The 20,000-nt window shown below is 35.5% G+C and overlaps 1 protein-coding gene across 2 annotated transcripts in view; it reads left to right on the forward strand.

The window, feature by feature from the left end:
- gpsm2l (G protein signaling modulator 2, like) overlaps positions 1–20,000 on the forward strand; it is a 53,950-nt gene that overhangs the window by 20,208 nt on the left and 13,742 nt on the right. For both annotated transcript variants that reach the window (NM_001005936.1, XM_087305590.2), the window contains 7 exon segments: positions 5,742–5,877; positions 8,634–8,773; positions 9,081–9,204; positions 11,216–11,331; positions 15,254–15,409; positions 15,490–15,598; positions 18,486–18,624. In NM_001005936.1, coding sequence (NP_001005936.1) covers positions 5,742–5,877; positions 8,634–8,773; positions 9,081–9,204; positions 11,216–11,331; positions 15,254–15,409; positions 15,490–15,598; positions 18,486–18,624 — 920 coding nt within the window.

Raw genomic sequence — 20,000 nt, forward strand, 5'->3', positions numbered from 1 at the left:
GGTTAGTTCTTACTGTAGTATCTCACAAACGCTAAGTGAGACCTTCTTCCTTTAAGTCTGTCTGTTGTCTGACGCAGCTGAGGGAGGAGGCATGTAGAAACAGTAGGCGGGAAAGAATCGTCTTAAAGGCGCAGTACGACAAAACCACCCCCTGCTGGAAGTCAGTATAAAACAGCATCTTGTAAAAGGTATAATGAAAAATCTGATGGGTATTTTGATCTGAAACTTTATATACACATTCTAGAGACGCAAAAGACTTATATTAAATCTGAAAAAAGCGGTAACCTAGGTGCCCTTTAAAGTTACATGAACCAGATGCTGCAACAGGTTTTTATTTATTTATTTTTTTAGTATTGTGACGCAGTTCCTAGAGAAATGGAATATTAAATGAGAAAACAGTGGGTGTGGCTTGTTTTTTTTCTACTGCGAGCTGATTGGATGTAGTAGTTAGTAGGCAATGAGTTCGGAAAGATCAGCAAAATAGTTTGAGGAGAGTTATTACAACCTAACAGCGGGGTTGGGTACTGAATTATGGCCATTCTGGCTATGGTACCTTTGTAACCTGTATGCACCGGACCCAATCAGCATATAATTTTTGGTGCCTAATTTTGGTGCCACTGGTGCTGCAACAAGGACATAAGAAGCATCAATTGGTACGTCAAAGGCACACATATGCATTATTTCACACCATCTCTAAAGATTTTAATTCTAAACAACTTTGAGGGATACGGACACCGTCAACGATTTCAGGCGTCTGTTCCTGTTGCTTAGATATAAAAGGCAAAGTGTGCAGTACATTGCATCCGGGAAACAACTCCATTTATCGACACGCATGATTGCATTCATCTAATTTGCTTAAAGCATTCTAAGGTATGGCTATACATTACAGGCAAGGATTTTGACACACCAACATGCAGCAGATATTTTACAAAAGTTGCTTGTAAGGGTGAAACACGTCAAACTTATGAAATTTGTGGGAAACTTAAAGCCAGAGGAATGCACTGTCTCTGACAGCTTGCCACATTATCTGGCACTTTCACTGACATGGACACCAATACTCTGATTTTATTATGATTAAGACAATACTCTGATTAAGAGTTTACCAAGTAAACAGCAAATTATTATTTATTTATTTATTTATTTATTTATTTATTTATTTATTTATTTATTTGCTACTACCTTAAAGGACCACAGACACCCTGTATTAAATTTTATTAAAACAACACTCTTCCACAAGCCCTTACATCATAATCTCATTTAATACCTCAGTTTGTCACAGGGACATGACTGAAATATTCCTGGATAAAAGTGAAACTGCGGCTCTGCAATTTAAGTCGAAAAATATTTAAGTAAAATTGCATAAAACTACTGAGGAAACATGGATAGCGTGGTGATGTTATGTTAATTTATCTAATATGTAATACGGAATCATGAAAGGAACATTCAAAAAGCAGCTAATGTAAACACGTGAACCATATCATTGTCTTATTGAGATTAATGGCCCGTTTACACTGATTGGTACGGTTCAGTTTGGTACGCTTTTGTGGCCGTTTTCACTGTTAAAAGGCGTACCGTACCACTTTTTCGGCACCCTTTAGAAAGGGTACCAGACACAAGAAAGGGTACCAAAAGGCGGAACTAGACGCACAGCTGATTGCTGTTGGTTTACAGAGATGTGTCATTCACTTACGCAACAAGCCAGAATGAAAACAATAAACCTGCCATGTTTAATACACACACAGCCGAGAGATTACGGCGGAATTACACGTACTGTATAATAACGAACCATGGTCGATCTGGGCTCAAACAAACCTTGTCGTCGTCTTGATGAACAGCCACAAAGCCATGGAGTAGAGCAGAATCTAGCCTGTGCCTCGTAGTTTTTTACGAGCCAGTCTGAAGCGCGAGCATTTTAGCTTTCTTGCCTGCGCTCGCCACGCGTCTATATCTGAAATAACAAAATTCTTGAGCTGATGATAATAACGTACGCTCGATTATTGATGCGCATTGAATCTCGATTCTGCGAGACACTGGCAGTGAAGCGCGAAAATAAGAGAAACCGGAAAAAAGGAGCACATTATTTCTTCAGCAAACGTGAACAAACTGCCTTGTTTCATTTTTTATCATCACCTTTTGGACTATTATGAACGCAGAATGATGGAGTGACTCTCTGACAGAGGCTACATGTGCTGCTGAAGATTACAGACACAGATGAGAGGTTTTCACTGACTGTAGGCTATATTTTGTGTTGTTTTGAACCTAATTAAGGACTAAATGTCTGCTGTGTGTAGTTTTTCTGTAGTTGGTAACATATCAGAGACTGTAAGGGTTTGTATGTGTTCATATATGGTCATTTATTTATTTATTTATTTATTTAATATAATTACAGACGTTACAGTAGGCTATTTCACACCGTCATTGCTCTGCAGTTATAATCAACTCATGTTTATAGAAAAGTTAGTAATAAACATTTTTACACAAGTATTTATGTGTTAAGCATCTGTTTTGTGAGAAGTGCTTCTCATATGATATGTGAATGACCCATACAGCTTTACTGTAGACATTTCCTCGAGCGAGAATGATGCGACTGAAACTTTGTCATACACCACGCCCACCAAAAGGGTACCATTGGTAGTGGAAACACAAGCCTGATAAAGGTGACCCGTACCAACCCAAACCTTACCGTACTGTACCAGTCAGTGGAAACGAGCCATAAAGCAAATCATTAGATTACTGATGTCCATGTAAACACAGTCACAAGCCCCAAACCTAGAAAAAAACCATCACTAATATTGAAGACAGACTTTCAGAATCAGTTTTATTGCCAAGTGTGCTTCACACACACATGGTATTTGTTTTGGCCACAGAAGCTTCCAGTGTACATAAAGTGACAAGTGACAATGAAAAAAAAAGATGATAAACATTAAACAGAGATGCAGTTAGTCAAGAAATCTGGATGTTGAATTGTATGTACAGGTTTGTTATAAATATACAGGTTATGCAAGGTGCTGTCTACAAATGCGAATGTAGAAAGTATTCCACAGGTAATGTTAATTGCACAATGCAAATCTTGCATTTATGCTGACAAACAAATGATCTAAGAAATCTATTAATGCAATTTAAATATATAAAATATGAATTGATGTCTACTTTAAACTTATTATAAATATATAACTATTTTGTTTAATTATAATGATGATTAAAATATTTTTTGTCAAATAATTTTGTGCCTCAAAAGTATCTGTATAGCACTAGTATCAAATCAGCGTGTGACCGTTTGCTTCCATGTTTGGATTTGTTATCCTTATCTGATGACTGCTTCTGCCACAATATCAAAATACCTTTAAGGCAAGTCATTTCACTTGGCGGACATCTTTGAAATGCCTCTCGGCAAGTTTGCTTGGGTATTCTGTTTGAATGAGGAAACATTAAATTCTACTAAAGTTGTTTGCCAAGCTTACGATTAAATTTCTTGCAAACACCAATAAAATTAAACGTGTATGATGACCAAGAAGTGCAAAACAAAACAATAAAAAAATTTACAAATGCAAATCTACAAAGCAAAAACATGATTTATAACAATTGAGAAATCACTATAACAAATCAGAAAGCACATCAACTAATTCGAAAACGAAACAACAATTCAGAAATCACAATGGCTAGTTCAAAAACATATTAACAACTTAGAAAACACAGTGACCAATCAGACAAACCAAAAAGTTAGATATAGCTTGATAATAGATTACTTCCTGCTGATTGGGCGAGATGTCTGTCAATCAATGAAAACAGAAAATACCTCTGTGAGGTAAAATATGTATTGCACATTCTGTAGGATGAAATATGACATCCATTTATAGTCTGGCGGAATCCAATAAAATTTACTCGTGGGGATTTTGTTACATAATGTTCAGATGGATTTTGCTCTGTAGTAGTTTATAACAGCTGTGTCAGTGCATCGGCATGCGCGGATTGGCTGGACTGATGGATTTGCTAAAAGTTTTTAATGTAAAAGATTCATCAATGAACAGCTTTTGGATGATCGTTTGTTAGATCATTCGTCGATCGATCTTTCGATTTATTGTTTGTTCAATTTTTCGTTCTTTCATTTCAATTTTATCATTTGTTCATTTTATTGTTTGTTTGTTCTATTTATCGTTTGTTTATTAATTTCATTGTTCATTTGTGCAGTTTACTGCTTGTTTATCGTTCGTTTGTTCTATTTGTCATCCATTTGTTTTTTATCATTTGTTCGTTTGTTGGATTTACCGTTTATTTGTTTCATTTCGTTTTATCATGCATTGTTTCGTTTTATTGTTTGTTCATTTTGTTTTATCGTTCGTTCCGTTCTGTGTTATTGTTTGTTTGTTCGTTCCGTTTTATTGTTTGTTCGTTCTGTTTTACTGTTCGTTCTGTTCCGTTTTATTGTTTGTTCGTTCCGTTCTGTTTTACTGTTTGTTTGTTTGTTCTGTTCTGTTTTACTGTTTGTTTGTTCTATTCTGTTTTATTGTTTGTTTGCTCCGTTCTGTTATATTGTTTTTTTGTTTCATTCTGTTTTACTGTTTGTTTGTTCTGTTCTGTTTTATTGTTTGTTCATTCCGTTCTGTTTTATTGTTTGTTCTGTTCCGTTTTATTGTTTGTTCGTTCTGTTTTACTGTTTGTTTGTTTGTTCTGTTCTGTTTTACTGTTTGTTTGTTCCGTTCTGTTTTATTGTTTGTTTGCTCCGTTCTGTTATACTGTTTGTTTGTTCATTCCGTTTTATTGTTTGTTCGTTCTGTTCTGTTTCACTGTTCGTTCTGTTCCGTTTTATTGTTTGTTCGTTCCGTTCTGTTTTACTGTTTGTTTGTTTGTTCTGTTCTGTTTTACTGTTTGTTTGTTCCGTTCTGTTTTATTGTTTGTTTGCTCCGTTCTGTTATATTGTTTTTTTGTTTCATTCTGTTTTACTGTTTGTTTGTTCTGTTCCGTTTTATTGTTTGTTCGTTCCGTTCTGTTTTATTGTTTGTTCATTCCGTGTTATTGTTTGTTCGTTCCATTTTATCTGTCGTTCATTTGTTCTATTTATCATTCATTCGTTTTGTTTGGTCTATCGTTTGTTTTGTTTTATTGCTTGTTTGTTTGTTCGTTTTATCGTTTGTTTGTTCTATTTATTGTTCTATCGTTCCATCATTCGTTCCATTGTTCATTCCATTGTTCTTGTTCTTTTAGTTTTTTTCTGTACTTCTGTTCTTTCTTTTGGTTTTTTGTTTGTTCGTTCGTTCATTTTTTCGTAGCTTAAGAATTGATTACTGCAGATTGGCTGAGACCTCTGTCAATCAATAAATATAAAAAAGTATATGTGTGAAGTAAAACTCATGTAAAGTTCTCAATTGTACAGTATGTTTGACGGCCTACATCCATTTAGGTTAAAACACATTTGTACTGTACACACCTGTGCATATCAGACAACCTGTAAAATTTGTTTACTAACTATAGTGTGAATTGGTGGGTGGAGCTAAGCACAGTAAAGAAGTGGTTGTTGCGGTCTAAAATATCTGCTCATTCGTTTTTTCTTCAATATAAATTCAATATAAGTTTATAGACTAACTGTGAAGTTTTGAGTTCTGAAACTTACAGGATGTTTTTAAAGTGGAGTGTCTTTTATATATCAAAAGATTAAGGGAATTTTGAGTGATCGGTTCATGACCCCTTTAAAGCCACCAGGATTATATCTTCATCTAAAGTAAGCTTTGTTTTGATTCTTGTAGAACTATTGGAGATCAGTTGGGAGAAGCTAAAGCCAGTGGTAACCTTGGAAACACATTGAAGGTTCTCGGTCGCTATGATGAAGCAGCAGTTTGTTGCCAAAGACACCTAGATATTGCCAGGACGCTCCATGATAAGGTACTGTATGTTTCACCAGAGTAATGAAAGAGAAGCTACAATTATCTTCTTTTCAGTGTTGTGATCTATATCTGAGGAAAGATGTATTTGGAACAAGAACAACTGTAGGGCAGGACTTGATTATGTACATAAGAGTATGCTATTGGTGAGATCTTGCATATTTGATCCAGCCTTCGCACCAGTAAACACCAATCAGGGAAGAGTGTCAAGATAAAAAAGTAACTATGAATGGAAAAAATATGTCCATAAGGAATTTAAAGGTATGATTTTTTTTTGTTTAAGCTTTTGTCACAATATAAAGTATTACTGACCCTAATTTTAGCAGTGCTGCAAAAAATTAACAATTTTCAAAGTAAACAAATGTTTCAAACCAATTAAATTCCACCTTTACAAAAACAACTCATTAGTGAATGTTAGATAAACACCAACAGGGAAGATCCTGCATTTGCTACAGAAGTAATGTTAAAGTGCAATTAAACATTATTAGTTATTAGCTCCAATAAATAAAACCTGTGTTATTAATGTAACTTTTAAATTGGCATTATTAAACATTAACATCACCTTAGATTAGGACGTGTTTTATATGTGCTTTTCATCATCGATTTAGTTTTATTATCCAATATTAATAGATGGAAGCTTATTAATAAATCAATCAATTAATCACTAATGTGAACATGTGGGTAAGAATAACATGAACATTTTTGTTTGAAAGTCAGAATTAAGTCCTAAAGCTATTAGTGCTGTGATGAACATGCATTTTAAAGTGAACATGGAACCATTTCATGCTGCTTCACTCTCAGTATATAGTTATATTGTGTGAATATTGGCCCATTTCAAGTGTGCTTGAAAAAAAAAACATTAATAAATACTTTAAAATTACAAAAAAAAAAAAAAATGCTTATTTTCATTTCATGGCGATGTTAAAGGAACAGTGTATCCTCTAACACCAAAAAACTGGGTAACACTTTACAATAAGGTTCATTAGTTTAAATATTTACTAACATGAACTAATCATGAACAGCACTTGTACAGCATTTATTAATCTAAACTAATAATTTACTAATGCATTATTAACATCCAAGTCTGTGCTTGTTAACATTAGTTAATGCACCATGAGTTTAAATGAACTAACAATGAACTACTGTATTTTCTTTAACTAACGTTTACTTACATGAACAAATACAGTAGTAAATGTATTGTTCATTGTTTGTTCATGTTAGTAAATGCATTAATTAACATTAACTAATAAACCTTATTGTAAAGTGTGACTAAAAACTATATACATACATTTTTAAGTCTCTACAGTATGGTTCAATACCTTTGTGTATTGAAGTCAAACCTGGCGTGCCAAGACACAATATACATGAGTGTGATGTGAATGTGTGAATAAGATTTGTCAACCATGGCAGAAGCCATCATATGGAGTCTTCAGACTGAGAATATCACATATTGAAAAGTATTCAATGGTTTTATGGCAATTTTTGTCCTTTCTTTGGAGCTTGATGACTCCAGGTCACTGTGCTTGCAGAACTAAAAAACAACAAAAATTCTGGTTAAAAAAAAAAAGCTGTGCAGAACTGATTTAATAAACTGTTTAATGTATTTATTGATAAATTAAATGTATAAATGAATAAAATATGAATTGTTGTATAAAAACTGAAAAGAGTTATGTTTAAGAAGCTTTATATCTAAGCATATGTCTATCCATCCATCCATTGATCGATCGATCGTTCTATTGATAGTTTCATTGTTCTATCGATTGTTCTATCATTTTATCGTTCTATCTATTGTTCGTTCTATCTTATTCGATCTTTCTTGTTGGTTCGTTTGTTCTTTTTTTGTTCGTTTGTTCTTGGTTGTTCATTCGTTCATTCTTGTTTGTTCGTTCTTTCATTCTTGTTCATCCATTCGTTCGTTTTTTGTTTGTTCGTTCTTGTTCGTTTGTTCTTTCCTGTTTTATCTTTCTTTTTCATTCGTTCTTTTCTTGTTCATTTCTTCATTCTTACTTTTAATCCTTCTTTCTTTTGTTCTAATGTTTTTTTGTTCTAAAGTTTTTCTCTTTTGTTGTTTTCTTTTCTATCTGTCTATCTTTATCTATTTATTGATGCAGTCTAATTGTCTAAAAATATATACAATAGAGAGCTTAAAAATTTTACTTCAAATATAATCTACTAGTAAATAACTGCGTCAATTTTAAACTAAGACATATTCTTTAGAAAGTTCTGTCTATTTGCTCAGCACAGTGTTCCACTTGTGGTGTTTTAATGCATGTTATAATTTATATTTGATTTGATAAAGATTAATTAGAAAAAATAAGTACAAAACACCTTATTTCATTATTTTTTTAAAAATATATTGTTTTATTATATTAAAAATTAATTGAGATATCCTAATGTGGTTGTGGTGGATGAAAGTGAGTTACATCCCAGGGTTTTTAAGAGTGTGTGTTTCTGATAATAATACTAATAATAATATCATTATCATTATGACAACGCAATGTCATGATGGGTGATTAAATGTCATCTATATTGCTTATTTCTAGAATTCATCCAAAAAGGCTATAAATCAACATTTCCTCTTTTTAATTTTTTTATTTGGAAGTCACATTTGTCCAGTTATCCAAAGATGCCACTTGTTCTATTTTCACAGATCATAAACCTAGTCTGAAATGCAAGCGGTCACTGCGTCTTCGGTGTGTAATGGGTGGTTGTTGTGTGTTATCTCTCCGCGTGCGTGTCTGTGTGTGGTTTTGTTAGGTGGGGCAGGCTCGAGCGCTATATAATTATGGGAATGTGTACCACGCCAAAGGGAAGAACATATGTTGGAGTGGGATGGACCCTGGAGAATTTCCAGAAGAGGCACACATCGCGCTGAAGAAAGCGACAGAGTTATACGAGTGAGACACACACAAGTTGCCATAGAGTGAAAATCTGGATAAACAGTTACAAATAACCCTTCTGTGAATATATATATATATATATATATATATATATATATATATATATATATATATATATATATATATATATATATATATATATATATATATTTTTTTTTTTTTTTTTGTATTTCACAGCCATTGATTAGCAGAGCAAGGAATTTTTTTACACTATTCCCTATAATATTTTTCCTTCTGGAGAAAGTCCAGGAGATTGCGAATTTTCTTTTTTGATGTATCTTTTTTTGCACGTTTCTGTTTGAAGAGCGAATCTGGCCATTGTGAAAGAGTTGGGCGACAGAGCGGCTCAAGGCAGGACCTACGGTAACCTTGGCAACTCGCACTATTTGCTCGGAAACTTCCAGGATGCTGTTCTCGCACATGAGCAGGTATTTCATACTGAGAGAGCCTAGTGAAATAACTTGCTAGTTTTAATCATTAACGTGCTTTTGGTTTATATATTAAATTGTGCAATCAGAGAATAATACATTTATTCAATCGATAGAGCATATGAGTGCAGATTATACATTCAGATCATGGGGGTCAAATATTTTGCCAATGTTAGATTGTGTCTTATGGCTTTGAATTAAATTTATATTTAATTAATAAAACTTTAAGTGTTCAGTGTTTTAAGGAATGCTGATTGGCTCTCAATTATTATGTGGTACGTTCACAAGTAAAAACTGTTTACCTTATTGAGTCCTTGTAAGATAGAGTTTAAGGAAGGTGCATATGGAGAGAAATGTGTTTCAACGAATGGTTTATCAAGCCCACTCACCTGTAGAAACACTCTTCTCTTTATATGCGCTCTTTATATGTAAAGTGCACTCTCTATAGGTAAAGTGTCCGATGCATATAGAGAGAAGAGTGTTTCTATGAGTGGTTTATAAAGTCCACTCACCAGTAGAAACCCTCTTCGGTCGATATGCACTGTCTACCTATTGAGAGTGCACTCTAAAAATAAAGTTTCTGGTGCATATAGATAGAAGAATGTTTCTACAGGTGGTTTGTCAAGCCCTCTCTCCTATAGAAACATTCTTCTCTCTATATGCATAGTCACTTTACCTATAGAGAGTGCACTTTACATATAGAGAGTGTAAATAGACAAAAAGGTTAGTGGGCTTGACAAACCACCTGTAAAAACACTCTTCTGTCTATATGAACTCTCTACCTATAGAAAGTGCACTCTACATATAAAGTGTCTGGTGCGTACAGAGAGAAGAGTGTTTCTACTGGTGGTTTATCAGGCCCACTTACCTGTCGAAACACTCTTCTCTCTATATGCACTCTCTATAGTTAAAAGGATTGATGTGTATATATAGAGAAAAGTGTTTCTACAGGTGGTTTGTCAAGCCCACTCACCTATAGAAACATTCTTCTCTCTATATGCACAGTCACTTTCTATAGGTAGTGTTCGATGTATGTATATATATATGTGCACTTTACAAATGGAGAGTGCATATGGAGAGAAGGGTGTTTATACAGGTGAGTGGGCTTGATAAACCACCCGTCGAAGCACTCTTACCTCCAGATGCACTCTCTATATGTAAAGTGTACTCTCTATAGGCAAAGTGTCTGGTGTATATAGAGAGAAGAGTGTTTCTACGGATGGTTTGTCAGGCCCACTTACTTTTAGAAACACTCTTCTCTCTATATGCACTCTCTATAGTTAAATTGATCAATGTATATAGAGAGAAAAGTGTTTCTAGAGGTGGTTTGTCAAGCCCACTCACCTATAAAAACATTCTTCTCTCTATATGTACAGTCACTTTACTTAGAGAGTGCATATAGACAAAAGAGGTGAGTGGGCTTGATAAACCACCTCTAGAAACACTCTTCTATATGTAAAGTGCACTCTCTATAGGTAAATTAATGGTACATATAAAGAGAAAAGGGTTTCTATAGGTGGTAACACTCTTTTCTCTTTATGCATGTCACTTATAGAGTGTACACTTTACATATAGAGAGTGCATATAGACCAAAGAGGTTTTCTACAGGTGAGTGAGCTTGATAAACCACCTATAGAAACAGTCTTCTGTCTATATGCACTCTCTATATGTAAAGTGCACTCTTTAAAGTTAAAGTGTCTGGTGCATATAGAGAGAAGAGGGTTTTTACAGGTGGTTTCTCATGCCCACTCACCTCTGTGAGGCATAGTCCGAAATTCACAATGTTTTTCTAGAGATATGGAGTGATTTTAAGAAAGTTTCTGGTGCAAACTGGTGCAATTTTCAGTTAAAGAGATGAACAAGTGTTTTTTGCGGTAGTAATGTAGAAACTTGTGGAAATTGTACCTTTTAATATCAGTAATTCATAAACTGCTTATGATGTGTATATCAGCATGGGTTATTATTGATTCAGGCTTAACTTAAAGACAAATAATGCTGTCTTTTTTTTCAGCGTCTCCTCATTGCAAAGGAGTTTGGAGACCGAGCTGCAGAGAGGAGAGCATATTGCAATCTTGGAAATGCATACATATTCCTTGGAAAGTTTGAAGTCGCTGCAGAGCATTACAAGTCAGTTTGCTTTTTATTTGTTTACTTAAATATATCTAGATGTTTAGCATAATATGCAAAGGAAGGAATAATAACAACCGCAATAAGTGTTTTCCTTTATATATTTTTTCACCTTTTTGATTATTTTTTAAAATATAATAAAGTATGCAAATATAAACAACAGCAAAAGCAATGATTATTTTTAAATGTAATCTTTTGGCCTTTATTTATTGTTCGATTCCAAGGCAGAAAAAAAATTGCTTCGCCAAGAACCAGTAATGCATTTTTTTTCAAACATTATTCTTACATTTATTTATTTATTTATTTATTTATTTATTTATTTATTTATTTATTGTCAAGGAGTCATTAGTGACAATACAACATTTTGACAGCATGTGCATTTCCAAATACTTTTTATTGCAATGTAATAATGTGTGTATTTATATTGTGTATTTGTCGTGTATGGCCATACACCCAAAATGCTTCACAATCATCAGGGGTGAGGGGGTCTCTCCACACCACCACCAATGTGCAGCATCCATTTGGATGATGCGACGGCAGCCACAGGAAAATGGCACCAGTGCGCTCTTCACACACCAGCTATTGGTGGAGTGAAGAGACAGTGATAGAGCAATTTGGTGGATGGGAATAAGTAAGGGCCGATGGAGGGAATTTGGCCAGGACACCGAAGATACACCCCTACTCTTTATGAGAAGTGCCATGGGATTTTTTTAATGACCATAGAGAGTCAGGACTGCACTCACTGACAAAAAATAGTAATTAAAACAAAATAACAGGGTAATTAACAATGTAATGATGAGCTTGCATAGTTACATTAAGTTTACAAAACTGGAATATATTAATGTCTATTTTAGCAGTGTTGATTCTCACAGTCTTCATTAAAAGCCCCTGTATGCTTATTAAATTTTAAAGAGAATGTAATCTTACAAAGAATTTTCTAATAATTCAGCATTCATTCATTTTTCTTTAGCTTAGTCCCTTTATCCATCAAGGGACACCACAGAGGAATGAACCGCCAACTTATTCTGCATATGTTTTACACAGCGTATGCCCTTCCAGCTGCAACCCAGTACTGGGAAACATCCATACACACTCATTCACACACATTCACTACGACCAATTTAGTTTATCCAATTTCCCTATTGCGGAGCACCCAGAGGAAACCTAGGCCAACACAATTGGAGTGGTTTTTAGATCGACTGCAACTTGACGTCAGAGTGCGTCATGTGTCAGAACAATTATAAAGGAAGATGCTTCAATCCCGGTTTGTGGACGCTAAATCAGGTTTATTTTGTACATTAACATAACATGTATCCACACAGCAGGGGAGATTAGCCTGTATCCTGTCACATTTGAGTGCAAAAAGAGTGGGAAGCTAAAAGCGCTCTGTCTGTCAGTGTGTGTGTGTGTGTGTGTGTGTGTGTGTGTGTGTGTGTGTGTGTGTGTGTGTGTGTGTGTGTGTGTGTGTGTGTGTGTGTGTGTGTGTGTGTGTGTGTGTGTATGTGTGTGTGTGTGTGTGTGTGTGTGTGTGTGTGTGTGTGTGTGTGTGTGTGTGTGTGCGCGCTTGAACTTTGTAACGATATTGTGTGGGACTGATCAATGCAACTGCAAAACAAATACTCACTGGTAAAGTTCTTACTGTAGTATTTTTCACAAACGCTACGTGAGATCTTCTTCCTTTAAGTCTGTCTTTTTGTCTGACGCAGCCGAGGGAGGAGGTTAATGCACGCAGAAAGACACGTAGAAAAGGTAGGCGGGGAGGACTAGCCTTAAAGTCGCAGTACGACAAAACCCCCTGGAGGAAAGATGTATAAAACAGCATCTAATAAAAGGTATAATAAAAAATCTGATGGGTGTTTTGAGCTGAAACTTTACATACATATTCTGGAGACTCAAAACCACGGGTCTCAGGGTGCTTTCACACCTGTGAATCGATTCAGTTGTTCCGAAACAGAGATTACAAATGTTACATTGTTGCTCTTTGCTCTTGGAGCGGTTCGCTTTCACACTGCAAATTTTCTAATCGGACCAAAAGAGCTAAAACAAGTCACATGTGAGTAAACTCTCCTCACATTGGTCAGAGTGTCAGGGTTTATTTTGCAGCGTCCCGCTCAGCTGTTAGGAGATGTGGTGGTTTGGTGGTGATTGACAGGGTGCGCGCGCGACGTGTCAGAGGAGAGACGCAGTGGGGAGGGGCGCGACGATGCCTATTTGAGGACAGCAAGTGAGACGCGAGATTACCGGGAGATCATCACTCGTTTGCGGGCATCCGGAGACTCGCGAAACTTCCCGCCCTACTCATAATTCTCTCTTCATATAGCCATAAATAAGCCTATTACATATCCATAAAACACTGTGATATAACCTCGCTCGGATCGTTTGCTTTCTCACTGCAATCGATCCGCTCCAGAGTTCGTTTCAATCGAGCCGAGACCACCTCATTCAAGCGATCTCGGAGCGGTTACTTTGGCGCGGAACAGAGCGCGATTGCCCTGTTCACATATGCCAATTGAACCGCGCTAACTGGGCAAACGAGATACGTTCCGAAACAAAAGTGTAGGTGTGAAAGCACCCTCAAACTCAATTTACCTGGGGGCCGCAGGAGGAAAAGTCTGGGTGAGGCTGGGCCCATAAGGGATTTCACAAAAAAAAGTCCTCAAATGTCATTATTAACGGTTTGAATTGTTTCTTCTGAACATGAAGTGTCCGGAACATTAATAGAACATTGAGTGAAGATTATGAACAGTTCTTCTGAACATGGCATCTTTTGCCTACTCCTTGCTGCCAGAGACTTGACAGCGCTTCTTCTCACAAATCTGAACCACATTTGGCTTTAGAGCGGAAGCAGTTGAGACCCTCAGTATGGCTTGAAGATGATCATCATTAAGTCTAGACCTGTACTTTGACTTATTGAAGTTCAAGGTGGAGAATAACTTCTCACACAGAAAAAAGTGGGGGAACTCACTCAAAACTTCCATTCCCTCACCTAAAAAAAAGGCGTATATAAATAAAAAACCCCCACCCCACTCCAGTCACATCAGTCTGTACCAGTCTGTATCTACCTATAATATATATAAGATGCAGGCTGTAGCTAGGTAGGTGGCAGGATGCAGATAGGTAGCTAAGTGGCAGGCAGGGGCGGGAATAGCTTACCTTGGTTCTGGCCGGCGCGAGTTCCCTCCTAACCCTTCCCACCCGTCACGGCGTCTAACCAAGGGGCGGGGTGCGTGGTGACGTCACTGGCATCCCCGCCCCTTTGTTTAAATGGCGGGCGGGGAATGCCAGTGACCGCTGTGTACGGATAGAATCAGCGGAGCGGGGAGCGCTCTCTCTCTCCCCGATCCGCTGATTCTGTCAGTGTACAGCGGTCGGCGCGGGCCACAAAATATTGCACTGAGGGCCGCAAATGGCCCGCGGGCCGCGAGTTAGAGACCCCTGCACAAAACACTTATATTAAATCTGAAAAAAAGAGGTAACCTAGGTGCTCTTTAATAACGTGTAATAATTACTTTACTCCATAATTTCAGTTGCGGTTTATGAAATAAATCCTTTTGTGAGATCTAGATATAGTAGTTGTGTGACTTATTAGTCACACTGTTTCACTGAAAGAAGTTACATTTACTGTTTATAATTCAATGTTATGAGGATTTTCACATTTTCCGTGTGAGAGTAGTGATGACTGCTTTTGAGGAACTGCTTCATGAAGCTTTGAAATCTTTACAGATGACAGAATTTATATTTTTGAGTGAACTATCCTTTTAACAAACAATTTTAACAGCAGCTTTTAAAACCACACCACTTTTTAAATTTAGTGTGTGTGTGTGTGTGTGTGTGTGTGTGTGTGTGTGTGTGTGTGTGTGTGTGTGTGTGTGTGTGTGTGTGTGTGTGTGTGTGTGTGTGTGTGTGTGTGTGTTTTCCTCAGACGGACTCTACAGTTGGCGCGTCAGCTGAAGGACCGGGCGGTGGAGGCTCAGGCCTGCTACAGTCTGGGAAACACATACACCCTCCTGCAGGACTACGAGAGAGCCATCGACTATCACCTCAAACATCTGATCATCGCTCAGGACTTGAAGGACCGGTACAGGACAACGTCTGTGTGTATGTGTGTATGTGAGTATGTGTCTGTTGTTTCTGATGTCTGATCCTCTGTCTGTGTAGGATTGGTGAAGGAAGAGCCTGCTGGAGTTTAGGGAACGCCTACACCGCTTTGGGAAACCACGAACAGGCCATGAGCTTTGCTGAAAAGCATCTGGAGATTTCCAAAGAGGTGCGTGCGTGTGGGTGCTTTAGGATTGGGAGAAAAAAAAACTATTAAACGATGCTTTGCCATTCTTTCTCTGCCGATTCTGTATTGATTCTCTATTTTTTTTGTAAGGGTTTTAGCACAAGAAATGAATGAATACAGATTAGGGACATCATCAGAGTGGGCAAATATCGACAGAATTAAAAGTTTGGGGTGAATTTTAATCGACTCTGTTCAAATTAGACAGTGGGGATGCAGGTCTGTGGTGGAAACCAAGGGTATTAAAGTTTTATTATAGCATTTTTAGTTCACCCAAAAATAAAATTTGTCTTTATTTACTCACTCTTTGCTTTCAAACCTTTGAGTTTCTTTCTACTGTTGAACACAAAAGTGTTAACTGTTAGAATAAATGTTAGAAACGTGTAACCGTGCCTATTATAGAAGTCAATGGTTACAGGTTTTCAGCTTCTTTAAAAGTGTATTCTTTCGTGTTCAACAGAAGACAGAAATGTATAAAAGTTTGGAATCATTGGAAGTAGTAAGTAGATAAATAGTCTGTACATTTTCAATTTTGGGTGAACTATCCATTTCAGACCTGCGCAGTGCACATATCCTTTTTTCAAGGGGTGGCCAGTGGTGGCCACGGGCACCCTTGTGTAAGCTCTGGCCACCCCTGTGGTCACCCAAATATGATTTAGTTGTTGATATTATTAATTGGAATGTACTTGCGTAAATTCACAGTATTTCAATAAATGAATTAATAAATAATATGCAGCCACTAAATTATTGTGGATTGATCAGCGCCACTGATGTAGCTGATTCACTGAGATTGTACACTTTTTATTAAGAAATTATTATTTTTGAAAAAAAATGTTGCCTGATCGGATTAAAACCACAAATGCAAAAAAAAATAATAATAAAATAAAAAATTGTAAATTAGCTTTTCAGAATCTAGTTTATTTAGCAACTCCATTATTTTGCTGATTGACTTAAAAGGGCCAAAAATCTGATTTTGTGGATGTATTTTGCAAAAAGGTTCACATAGATAGATACAAAAAAAAGAATATGTATTATTATATTGTGGCTCAAAAAAGAAACATGGATAAATTATATTATTAGGGTCTGTATTGTGTGTGTCTGTGTGTGTGTGTGTGTGTGTGTGTGTGTGTGTGTGTAGTAATGCCTTCTGTTCAGTTTGTTCATTTGTTTGTTTTATTCATTAATCTTCATTAATTTTAGACATTTTTATGGCATATGTGTATGTTGTACAATAAATGTATGTGAAAAATAACGTACCTGATGTGTTTTTAAACTAAATATTGATTTTTATTTGGTTTGCTTATGTACTTGCTGAATTATTTCAAAGAATAAATTGAAATAATGAAGTTTTAATGAATTCTATTAATTACTCTTGAAATATTGCTATTACCAGAAACAAAAATATAACATCATTATTCACAATATATACACAATTCATCATTTTTTTGTTTGCTATCCCAAGATTTGTTGTGGCCTTACTTGGCCACCCCTAAGAAAATTTTCTGGGGGCGCCAGTTTTTTTCTATCAACTATTTCTTTTCACTTTCACCTAAGAAACAATAATCAAATGTTTTTTGGCATGATCAGATTTTAAAGATGACTTTTGAAGGTTATAAACAAACAAACAAACAATATTTAATTCACATTAAATAGTTTGTGCTTAATATGAATTAAAAATAAAAATAAAAACATTTTGCGTGATAAACATTACTGATTTTGTGGTGGTAATTTCCATAAATGTATATATATGTTAGGTGTGCAATTTGACACAAATCATAAAATTAAATAAAAATAAAGCTTCTATATTTTGGTATCTTGTTATGACACAATCTAAAACAGTAGGGATTAAGCGAAAGGAAGGTTGTATAACTCTTATTTTTATCCAAGATCTTTCGCTCCCTGGAGCATCTGACATGTACAGTACTTCACTCAGGACATGCGTTAGGGCTTCCCCTAGTGTAATACACCTAAAACACGGATTGCCGTAAATCTCTTCAATGACAGGGAAGCGCTTTCTCTTGTTAACTGCAGGGAAAAAGTGAAACAAAATAATGTATCGATTTAACGCTCAACTTAAAACCGGTCATACATGTAAAGCATAAATAATGCCCTTCAATTCAGTCATGTCCAGTGGCCGTCATCTTTGAACCAATCTCCATCATTGAAAGCTGCTTGCTGTTTTGTCTGCTCCATTGCTCCGCTTGTTAGATGTTTCCCACTTTCTTTTGCAGTCTGAAGCATGTTTAATGCACAAGATCCCCAATTCGCACAACAGGATGTCTATTCCAATGTTTGCGTTGCCTTCACATGTAAATCACTTGCACTTCATCCGCGTCTCCTTACTGCACAGGCTGCAAAAGAATTCCTTCCATGTAATGTAATAAATGTGAGGGCGCAGGTTAGATGTAATTTTTCGAGAGACACTCAAATACATCACATGCGCTGCGTATGCGATTTCTATAAGTTATGTAAAACAATGAATTACAAACTGAAATATATTTTGATTATATGGTTTGGAATTGGATATTTATGAGATTATTTACTTTTTTGTGATTATTTTGTGTTTAATCAAAAAATTTTGCAGATCGCAAAAATTTGCGACTTTTTTGTTGTTGTAATTTTACGTTGGATTCATTTATCGCGGAATCGCGAAAAACTAGGGGGTCTGACTTTATAATTGAGACATTTACAATGTTACATTCAGAACTAAAATACAGCTGGAATACAGCTTTAATAAATGAACTAGTTTAGTACATTAAGCTTGGGCATTAGAGAGCTGCAGAAGAGATGAAGCTTTTTTTTTTCTGCTTAGCATAACAATAATGCTAATTCCACTGACGTTTTTTCCTTCTTGTGTTTGTTCAATGCTCAGATTGGAGATCGCAGTGGGGAGCTGACAGCCAGAATGAACGTGTCTGATCTGCAGTTAGTTTTGGGACTGGTGCAAAACAACTCAAACCCTAACAGCTCTGTTTTAATTGGGAGTCCGGCCGCTGACAGCAGTCTGACCGGTAACAGCACAAATCACACATGCTGTTAAATATCAATCTGTACACTTTTTTTTATATAAAAAGTGGTTTAATTTAAGATTCAATTTTAGTAGTAAAAAATAAATGTTACACACACACACACACACACACACACACTCACACACACTCACACACACACATACACACACATATATATGCATAATAGTTTTAAAAACCTATTACTAATAACTGATTTATTTGATCTTTGCCATGATGACAGTAAATAATATTTGACTAGATATTCTTCAAGACACTTCTGTACAGCTTAAAGTGACATTTAAAGGCTTAACTAGGTTAATAAGGTAAACTAGGCAGGTTAGGGTAACTAGGCAAGATAATCTATAACGATGGTTTGTTCTGTTGACTATCGAAAAAAAATAGCTTAAAGGGGCTAATAATTTTGACCGCAAAAATAGTTTTTAAAAAATTCAAAACTGCTTTTATTCTAGCCGAAATAAAATAAATAAGACTTATTCTAGAAGAAAAAATATTATCAGACATACTGTGAAAATTTCCTTGCTCTGTCAAACATAATTTGGGAAATATTTAAAAATGACAATAAAAATCAAAAGGCGGCTAATAATTCTGACTTCAACTGTATAAATTTTTAACATGCTTACAAAACGCCATTTAAACTTGACAAAAACTCTTAAATTAAATAAAAAATGACTGCCTGTAAAATAATCTATAGGCTACTGAAATCCTTTAAAGAATTACAAATATTGGATATAACAAAAACAAAAGTATTTGGATATGATGCTATTAATCAAATCGTGAACGCATTGGGGGAAACTGCTAGTAAAAAATGTGTTCTATGTCCTTAAATAAATGTTTATGTTTTAATATGACGTGGTAAAATGTAAAAATGAATTTTTAAATGTAGAGCTTTATTATATCTTCTGAGTGCAACAAAATATAGGTTCTATTTTATTACTTGCTCTTCTGTGCTACAACACTTTCCTTTAAGATCGCCGAATAATATGCAGCATCCCTAAATAAAGGAGAATTACCTATTAAGTGTCATATAGCCAAGGGAAAATTGCTGTTAATTTCTTTCAGTATTCAAACATTAAATAACGAATGCATCAAGTGAAATAAAAATGAATATAAAAACAGCAGCATATCAGGATATAAAGCATATAAATGACTGTTATATTTAGCCAAATGCTGCTCTTTTTAGTTTTGTATTTTTATTACTTTATTTTTGTTATTGTTAATATTTTATTTTCTTCATAATTAAAGCTATAAACAAACTCCTGCTTGACATTTTATTTATGTATATACCTAAATTATTCTAGGTTTTGTTTGTTTTATATTGGTTTTATGTCTTTCTGTTGCATTCATGTTTAAATACAATT

This window comes from Danio rerio, chromosome 23 (genome assembly GCF_052040795.2).
Source record: "Danio rerio strain M-AB ecotype USA chromosome 23, GRCz13ab, whole genome shotgun sequence".
Taxonomy (NCBI): domain Eukaryota; kingdom Metazoa; phylum Chordata; class Actinopteri; order Cypriniformes; family Danionidae; genus Danio; species Danio rerio.